The sequence below is a fragment of the Jatropha curcas genome, chromosome 6 (genome assembly GCF_041381405.1).
Source record: "Jatropha curcas cultivar XTBG-Jc1 chromosome 6, XTBG_Jcur_1.0, whole genome shotgun sequence".
NCBI classification, from domain to species: Eukaryota; Viridiplantae; Streptophyta; class Magnoliopsida; order Malpighiales; family Euphorbiaceae; genus Jatropha; species Jatropha curcas.
Genome location: NC_143156.1, coordinates 23,287,553 through 23,297,372, shown reverse-complemented (window position 1 = coordinate 23,297,372; position 9,820 = coordinate 23,287,553). Strand labels below are relative to the sequence as shown.

Below are 9,820 nucleotides of genomic sequence, written 5' to 3'. Positions count from 1 at the left end.
AGCTTGACACAGTTTTTGAATAAACAGTGATATATTCATAATTACGTTACATTATATATAATCCTAATTTAATTTGTGTAGGACCAACAGATGGCTCAACCTCAGTCTGACACGTCTCCTAATTTACATTTGTTTCACATGTGAGCTCAGTAGTGGAGAAAACATTGGCGAGATGATTGATCAAAATTTGAGCTTCAATCTTTTAAAAGGATGGTTGGCTCTTACACCGCCACTTTTGGACCCCAAGAGCTTTATTAATTACGACGGCCTAAGGTACGCCTTGAAATGATACCTGCACCATTTGAACATACAGTAGTACGCGCCAACTGCATAAGTTGACCCCATTTGTCTTTTTATTTTTTTAAATCTTATGGTATTTTTATTTTATGTTTTCAAAAAAAATCTTATGGTATTTTTATTTTTTTTATTTTAATTTATAAAATTATTATATTAAAATTTCGAACTTATCAAATTCGATTAATTAAGTAATCAGAGTATCTCCAATGCTAATATAAATTATGATTGATATGTCATATGAAATAGAAAATATGAATGATAATGCGACCGAATGTCTATCTACACATGTTTGAATCTTAAAAATCTGTATAAATGTACTAATTTTGGATACTCTTCCATCTTTTTTTTTTTCTTTTTCTGCTCACAATTCACTATATAACCAATCACTATATAGCAATAACTACTCATATTGTCTAAGAGACGCTCTAAAAATAGAAAGCATGCAAGATTTTTTTTTTCTTTTTTTGACAATTCAGCTGATTTAGTATTGAAGATTATTTTTTAAAAAATATTTCCATTTTTTTGATGTGACAGTTAAAAAAGAACAATTCACGTTGACATTAAAAATGCTCTTATTACATAGTTGTAATTGTAAAATACGCACATATTGTTTGAAAATTTATGCTAACCACGTATCAAATTAAAAACCATAAATATTATTGTTACTAGTATAAAAGGAATATATAATTTTAGCAAAATTTATAATTTAAAAAGTAAAATATATCTTTTTGCAAAGTTTTAAATATCATAAATTTTTTCATGAGAAGTTATAAAAATGAATTTATGTATTTACTTTACAGTAGTACAAACGAATTTGTGGCAAAGGCACATGCAGAATGTAGGTAGATTACGAGGCACATGAACAGAATCCTTATCAAAATCTAACTGATTGAACTGCATTTAAATAAGAAGCTTCTAAAAGGGTATTTAATTACCTAACACCTATATTATAGTTGATATTTATCAGCTGTGTTTCAAACCTTTTTTTTATAAGAATTTAAATATTATTTTATTTGAACTCCATTGTTTTTATAAAAATAATTATGCTAATATTTATAGTTATTTAAAAATAATAATATTATCATATGTTATTTTTAAAAATATATATTAATATTTTTTATTTATATATTACATGACAATAAAAAATAATTATATTTACTTTAAAAATGAAAAATATATACATTATATATTATAATATTTAAAAATAATTATATCCTTAATGGTAATTTTATATTTTATAATAACCATTACTAAAATCTATTAGCTATCACCACTAGCTATTAGCAATAACCATCCGTCGTATTCGTTAGTTATTAATAATTGCTATCACAACTAGCTATTAGCGATAACTATCGGTTATCTATTGGTATGAATTACCGCTAGTGACAGATTTGAAAATATTTTTTTTCTTGGTCAATATATAATTTTTTGAAAAGAGAGGGGTCAAAGATATAAATAAAATAAACTTTATAAATTAATTTAGACATATATATATATATATATATTATTTATTTAAAAGATTTAAAAAAGAGCGAGAGGTCAATTTTTACAATATGGATCTGCTACTGACAACCGATATTAGCTATTTCCTGGTATATACAACCAATAAGAAACAATCTCGTGACAAAAGAAGAATTACCTTAACAATAAGTAAACATAATATGATTTGTTTTACAGATCAATATTAAAATTTTCATTTATCATTTTCTAATTAATGCTAAAAAATAGAATTGTTTTATTATTGTTATTATAAATTTAATTTCATTTAAGAAAGATCTTAAATTGTTTGATGTAGATGTGAACAAATAGGAATATTGTTGGACAAGGACAGGTAACAAGAAGAAAAATACACAGGTTCCCAACCATGGAAAATTGGAAGTGTAATATACAATTATTTTGACCAACACAAACAGTTGAGAAATGAGGTCCATACACATTCATTCATAGTTTCACCCATTTTCTGTTTTGACTTTTTGCTTTTCACATCTTCTTTTTAGAAATAGGTATAGATTAGCTTGCAATTTGGTAAGTGGAGGTAGCCTATCTATATCAACTACTAAGCTCTTTACTCTTTCTGCCCAAAATTAGGGTTGTGCAGTATTCGGTCTGGACTGAATAATCGAACCAAACTTATTCATTTCGGTTCAGTTCGGTCAATATTTTAAGGATTTGGTTTTTATTCGGTTCGAATAGTGATAATCGAACGATTTTCGATTCGATTATTGTATAGCTAACCAAATTGATATTTATGCCCAAAATAATGATTCAAAAGTTAGGAAATAACTTAATCAAATCCAAACCGATTTGGTTGAGCTCATTACCGAATTGATTTTCATGCTCTTCGGTTCGGATTCGATTATCAACAAGACAGTTTCGTCAAACCGAATGCCACCCCTACACAAAATGTCAAAATGTCATGCTTCTATGAACTCTTTTTTCCATTTTCATGAACTCTTTTTCTTTCTTGCCTCTTTGAGAAGGCATATATGGGTAACTTAGGCAAGCTGCATAATGAATTCCATAACTCACAAGGCACTCATTAATTTCTTCATGTTTTTTGTTTGTACATTAGAAATTTTCAGGAGAGAGACTAAACTATTGAACCCTAATTGCTTTTCTTCAGTCTTAACAATTGTATTATTATTCTAATTTGTTTTTCTTTTTTATATAATTCTTTTTTACATCATATTATTCAACAAGATTATAAATATAATTTTTGGTTTCTTAATTTTGAAACTTCTTAAGTTTGACGAACGGCAAAAGAACTCTTATAGCTTTTCTACTAACAAAAAAAAAACTTCTTGCCTATATACTGTTGGATTAAAAAATATTATAGTAGTTCTTTCTTGGCTGCCAAATTTAGATTAATATGTTCTATTTCTAGAAACAAATTATTTTATATTATCCAAATTGACAAAGCCAGAGCCAGATGGGTTGTTAGTTAAGGGTCAGCTCCTTAATTTGGTATCACTTCTTTTCCTCCTCTTCTTATATGCATTGTAACAGAAAATTGTTGGTGACTATTTTATTTTTTATTTTCTTAAAATATTAATCCGTCATACAATTTAATGGAAGCAGTGTTACATCTCCTGTTATTTTTATTATATATAAATGGATTAATTAATATGCATTTAATTATAAATAAATTGGTGTGATATCAAGGTTCCGTTTGTTTTCGGAACATAACTTGCAAGAAAATTTTTTCTACAATTTTCCACTTTTTGAGTGTTTAGGAAAATAAGCCAATGAAAAATATTTTCCTGGTTAAAGAAAAATTAAGTCATTTTTTTAGGAAAATAACTTCCCATTTTCGAGTGAGTAAAATATTTTTTAGACATTGACAATTTTTATAAATTCATATTTTTTAATTTATTAATCATCCTAGTCTCTACCTATCATCGTTTACCACCGACCACCATCACTGGATTGAATTGCATTACGGATGAATTTTTTTTATTTATAAGAAGAAGTTTAAACTTGAAATCACTTTTGAATGAAAGGTATTTGAATATCATCTTAGTTCCGATCACTTGGAAATAGATTATTAGGTTTTATATGGTTTATTAGTATATCATCAAATGTTTATTCAAACTTGAACTATTAGTATAAATATTAAGCCTTTCAACACTAAATAATAAATGTAATATTTTGACTTTAAGCCATATTCAAAAAAATTAATTATTTTAGTATTTGTTAGCTGTCGGCTGTATTACTAGTGTTTCATTTAATGTTAAATGAACTGTTATTTTATAATTCATTCCTTCAAGCTCGAAATACTAATATAAATATTAGTTTTCGAAATACTAGTATAAACATTACATCATTATCTTAAGTAAAACATTAAAAGTAGGTTAAACATTATTATCAAACATGATTTTAATTGTCAAAACGCTAAGCGGTACGTTAAATGAAGTTGAAGTTATCTAAGAGGCCTTACTCAAGAAATCTTGGTAATAGCCTTTGCAAGGGTTGGCATAGGTTTTATAAGATCAATTTTAGATGTAATAATAACAGAAAGAGACCTTGTTCTAAATAATTGTTGTATGTCCCAATTTGATTTTCAATTTAAATTGGCATATGCAAGACACATGGTATAATGCTGAGAAGGAGAGAAAATTTTTGGATAAATGTAAATTCAGTAAATTTAATTAATTCGGTTTGATTAAGTTTTAACTGAACGTATAATTAGTTATTGAAAATTTTAATTTTTTAATTAAAATTTTAATCGAATATTTATTCACTAAATCGAGTTGGCAAAATTGACCAAATTAATCAAATTGACCAAATACTCACCCATACCCTTAAGATTACTTCATCACTAACAAGTTTTATTTCACGCTGACAAAGGGAAAAAAAAAAAAACTCTGTTTTGAATCTTCAAATCTCTCCTTTTGGGGTACTCAATTTCACTATCTGCAAATTAACGTTAACTTAATAAAGATAAAAGCTTGGAGTTAATTAACTAAGAAACCTAATTAGTCCTTTCTCTTTCAAAAAAAAAAAAAAAAAAAAAAAAAAAAAACTCTAATTAATCCATCATTTTAATATGGCCTTTTTATATTTTAACAACAATCAATACTAAAATTTCATCAAACTAACTAAAAAGAAGTCTTTTAGATCTCTATATAAAATATCTTGCGTCCTTCGTCAAGATACATTTTAATCAATTCCCTAAATCTTCTGTAACTTCTTCTAATTTAAGCATCCGAGTGGTTGCATGCACTCATACTTTTAAATTTCAATTTGTCATTTTATGTTTAAACATCGTTGTGATTATCCGAGTATACTTTTATCCACAGATTTGTACCTCGCAAGATATCGCATAACTTCCAAAAGTTAATTATTTAGATGCATTAGTGTTTATAGTGATGTTAAATATTATTACATTATTGTTTATGCCATTTTGTTAGTTTTGGAGTTATGTACCACTTTTCCATGTTTCCTTCCTTTAAAAGAAATTGGAGTAATTGAAGAATACTTGAACTACTTATAATTGATAACCACACGATAACATTTTAAAAGCTAAACTTAAAAGACACAGAAAAGCTAACAATCAACCAAATCAATCAAACATGCAAAATTCAAGAACTACAACGAGATCAATTTTCTTTACGTGTTGCTTTTTATTGTCAAATCATTGTCACTACAATATTTTCAAAGGGCCAAATGCATAAATATATGCATGTACTTTATAGAAAAAAAGTTTGTGACATTTTGAACTTTTCTTGAAATTACAAATTTTGCTAATATTGTATCTGTCTTTATATTAATAATAACATTTTTTGATGTTTTTGATATTCATGTGCAAAATATTCACTTGACACGTGGTTAGTATAATTTTTGGAACAATTGATAATTTTAATATTTTCAACTATCAAGTAAGTGTTTCATTGACCTAATTTTAAAAGTTTTGAGTATTCAATAGAATAATTTTTGCAAGTTGAAGTATTTAATTGATACAATTTTATAATTGAAGTGTTTAATAGATCAAAATAAAAATTGAGGGTGCCACTACGTAAAATACATGGATGAATTTATACATTGGACCGTTTTTAAAGCCTCCATACAATATTTATTTTCTTGTAGTAATTTATTTTAATTTTCAAGGAGTCAATGAAATATTTATTATAGATCCAAACTTTTGCAAGCCTCTGGTTAGAATTTAGAAGACATTTATTTTTCTAGTTGGTAGAATAAAATACTACAATTAATATGCTCAAATTCAAGCCCTTTTTTTCTTTTTTTAAATTTTAGGATGTTTAAGTAGCCGAAAGAAAAGAATATTATGGCTATAATAGGGTTAGCGTTTCCTTTTATAACCAAATTGATAAAAATTTTTATGGTCCGAAAGTTTTGAAACTAAAATCTCCCACACTCCACATAAGCGGAGGAGATCAGGTGTGGTCAACGCCCTCTCAGCACAATTTTTTTTCAAAAATTCACCTATAAATTTCTAAAAGTTTTTAATTTTATCCCTTAAAATACTGTGTTTTTTTAATTGAACTCTCTCAACTTTTGAAAATTTTTTTCTCTTTTTTATCTTCAATTCTGGCTCCATCACTGCACATAAGTAAGAATTCAGTGCAAATAATTTTAAATATCTAAATGCTACAAATTTTTTGCTTTGTGAAATAAATTATCAAAAATAACTATTGAAAAGTTGATCAGCTAGCTATATTTTATCATCCGTACTATATCAGTAAAAAAAAAAAAAAAAAAAAAAAAAAAATCATATTTTTAGATTCTTGGTAAAAACTTCATGGCCGCCCCAAAGCTGAAACCCTAACTCCGCTGCGTCGCTACCACTTCATTGGCTTCACCTTAACTTTTTGCCAAAAAAACAAAACAAAAGAAAGGAGCAAACTTCATCTTAACTCTCTTCGTACTTGTTAGACTATCTATAGCTTACGCACACAGTAGATCAACATCCAACCTACTTTCAATTAATACAATAGAACATGCAAATCGCAACATCAAAACCCATTTCTCCACGTGTCATCTTTGACCAAACAAAGTTACCCAAGTGTCATCACCGATTTTCCCCTCCAAGTAAAGGAAAGACGTATAAGACAAGAACAGATTAGGAAGTTTTAGGTGACCTTTTTCTCACCTCCCTCTTTCAATAAAAACACTAACCTACATCCCCAATTTACTTAAAATAAAACTCACACACTAACCCTTTTTCACATTTTTATGCTCTAACAATACTCCCTATATAAGCACACTCTAAAACAACCATAACAAACCAAAACTTTTCCTTTTCCTCTTCCTCTTCCTTCTCCTCCTCTGTAATTCTAATCCCCAAACACGGCCTTAAAACATCACCAGCAGCTCCTCATTTTTCGTGATTCACGCTGTTTACCTCCCGTTGTCCCGCTCACGTATCTCTCTATAACGTATGCTACTCCAACTTCCTTCACGCCGTCATCGATATCCTCTACTTTATCGCTCCACATATACAAAATCTCTATAAACACGCCCTTAGAAATCGTTAGAATCAAAACCAATTATAAATGTCACGCGTCGTAGCTGACAATTTCTCGCATGATTCCAATACGGTGACGTTTTACACTCAAAGTATGGAGCTTGATCGGTTTCCCTCACGCCCTTCAGCCGGCGTTTCTCCCACTCTTGGCCAGTTGCTTAAGCGCGTTGGTGATGTACAGAAGGAAGCAAACGGAGACGGAAGTGAAACCCCGGTTCACCAAGTGCTTGAGTTCGGTGATACGAATATGGAGGTGCCGAGGTCTATTCCTTTCATTCTCTCATTTAATAATCTGACTTACAGTGTCAAAGTCCGCCGGAAAATGAAGCTACCGGCTATTTTCACCCCGCGGCGCCATCACCTTGGACCTGCTACTGCGGCGGAGCCTGTGGCTGGAGAAAGCCTATTTACTACAACGAAGACTCTACTCAATGACATCTCTGGTGAGGCTCACGATGGAGAGATCCTCGCTGTGCTCGGAGCTAGTGGTTCGGGAAAATCAACGTTGATTGATGCATTAGCGAACAGGATAGCCAAAGGAAGCTTGAAAGGGTCGATAACATTAAACGGCGAAGTTTTGGAATCTCGAATGTTAAAGGTGATATCTGCTTATGTGATGCAAGACGATCTACTATTCCCGATGCTCACCGTCGAAGAAACGCTCATGTTCGCGGCCGAATTTCGGTTGCCGAGGAGTTTATCAAAGTCGAAGAAGAAAATGCGAGTCCAAGCATTAATCGATCAGTTAGGGCTGAGAAACGCCGCAAAAACAATTATCGGAGACGAAGGTCATCGTGGCGTTTCAGGAGGAGAACGACGTCGTGTTTCAATTGGAATTGATATAATCCATGACCCAATTATACTATTCCTTGATGAACCGACTTCAGGTTTGGACTCTACTAGTGCTTTCATGGTAGTGAAGGTCTTGCAGAGAATAGCACAGACAGGGAGTATAGTCATAATGTCAGTACACCAGCCGAGTTATCGGATTCTTGGTTTGTTAGATCGGTTAATATTTCTATCTCGGGGTCAAACAGTTTACAGTGGCTCCCCGGTTCATCTTCCGGCGTTTTTCGCCGAATTTGGCCATCCAATACCGGAAAATGAGAACAAGACAGAATTTGCATTGGATCTTATTCGAGAGCTTGAAGGGTCTCCAGGAGGTACTAAAAGCTTAGTGGAGTTTAATAAATCATGGCAAAATATGAAGCACACTCCAAACACAGAACCGGAGCGAAACGGTTTGTCGTTAAAAGAAGCAATAAGTGCAAGCATCTCGAAAGGGAAATTAGTATCTGGTGCTACTAACAATGGTTCGAGCATGAACTCGATGGTTCCTACATTTGCTAATCCATTTTGGATTGAAATGGCAGTTTTATCTAAAAGATCAGTGACAAATTCAAAAAGGGTGCCTGAACTGTTTGGAATTAGATTGGGTGCAGTTTTAGTTACAGGCTTTATTTTAGCTACCATGTTTTGGCAGCTAGATAGTTCACCTAAAGGAGTTCAAGAGAGATTAGGGTTTTTCGCTTTTGCAATGTCTACTACCTTCTACACTTGTGCTGATGCTCTTCCCGTCTTTCTTCAAGAAAGGTACATTTTCATGAGAGAAACTGCTTATAATGCTTATAGGAGATCATCTTATGTGTTATCTCATGCAATTGTTTCTTTACCTGCATTGATTTTCCTCTCTTTTGCCTTCTCCGCCATCACCTTTTGGGCTGTGGGGCTAGACGGAGGGTTTTCGGGTTTCTTCTTCTATTTCATAATCATTTTGGCCTCTTTCTGGGCCGGGAATTCATTCGTTACATTTCTTTCTGGTGTTGTGCCTCATGTTATGCTTGGTTACACTATAGTTGTAGCTATTTTAGCTTATTTCCTCCTCTTCAGTGGCTTCTTCATTAATCGTGATCGAATCCCGTCTTACTGGATTTGGTTTCATTACTTGTCTCTCGTTAAATACCCATATGAAGCTGTTTTACAAAATGAATTTCAAGATCCCACAAAGTGTTTCGTAAGAGGAGTTCAAATTTTCGACAATACTCCACTCGGGTCAGTACCCGACTCCATGAAAGTAAGATTGTTGCAGACATTAAGTAGTACTTTGGGAATGAAGATAACAAGCTCTACATGCTTAACTACTGGCTCTGGTATATTGCAGCAACAAGGGATAACTGATCTAAGCAAGTGGAATTGCTTTTGGGTAACAGTGGCTTGGGGATTCTTTTTTAGAATTTTATTTTACTTCTCTTTGTTGCTAGGAAGTAAGAACAAGAGAAGGTGATTGATGAAGAGGAAGTGGAAAAGGAGGTGTGTTTGGCGGGATGATGGATTAAATAATTAATTATGTGTTTCTTTTTTCAAATTTGTTTTTGTTTTAAAAAAATTGACCTGAGTTTGGGATTCTGGTCTAAAACTGTTTGATATATTATATGAATTTTTTTTTTTCAGTAGTATATATTGTCATTCAAGTTGTATTGAATTATGTAATTTCACGACTTTATACACAATGTTAAAGTTATACAGTATTCAGGGTCT

At 31.2% G+C, this 9,820-nt stretch overlaps 1 protein-coding gene across 1 annotated transcript; it reads left to right on the top strand.

Annotated features, from left to right (window-relative positions):
• The first annotated feature begins 6,979 nt into the window (after positions 1 to 6,979).
• On the top strand, positions 6,980 to 9,820 carry LOC105634752 (ABC transporter G family member 6). Its single transcript, XM_012217664.4, has one exon. It carries the CDS (start codon positions 7,311 to 7,313, stop codon positions 9,564 to 9,566), a length of 2,256 nt encoding a protein of 751 aa, XP_012073054.1. The 5' UTR covers positions 6,980 to 7,310; the 3' UTR covers positions 9,567 to 9,820.

Coding starts and splice junctions, on each gene's coding strand:
- LOC105634752 (XM_012217664.4), top strand. CDS start 7,311: ATGTCACGCGTCGTAGCTGACAATTTCTCGCATGATTCCAATACGGTG.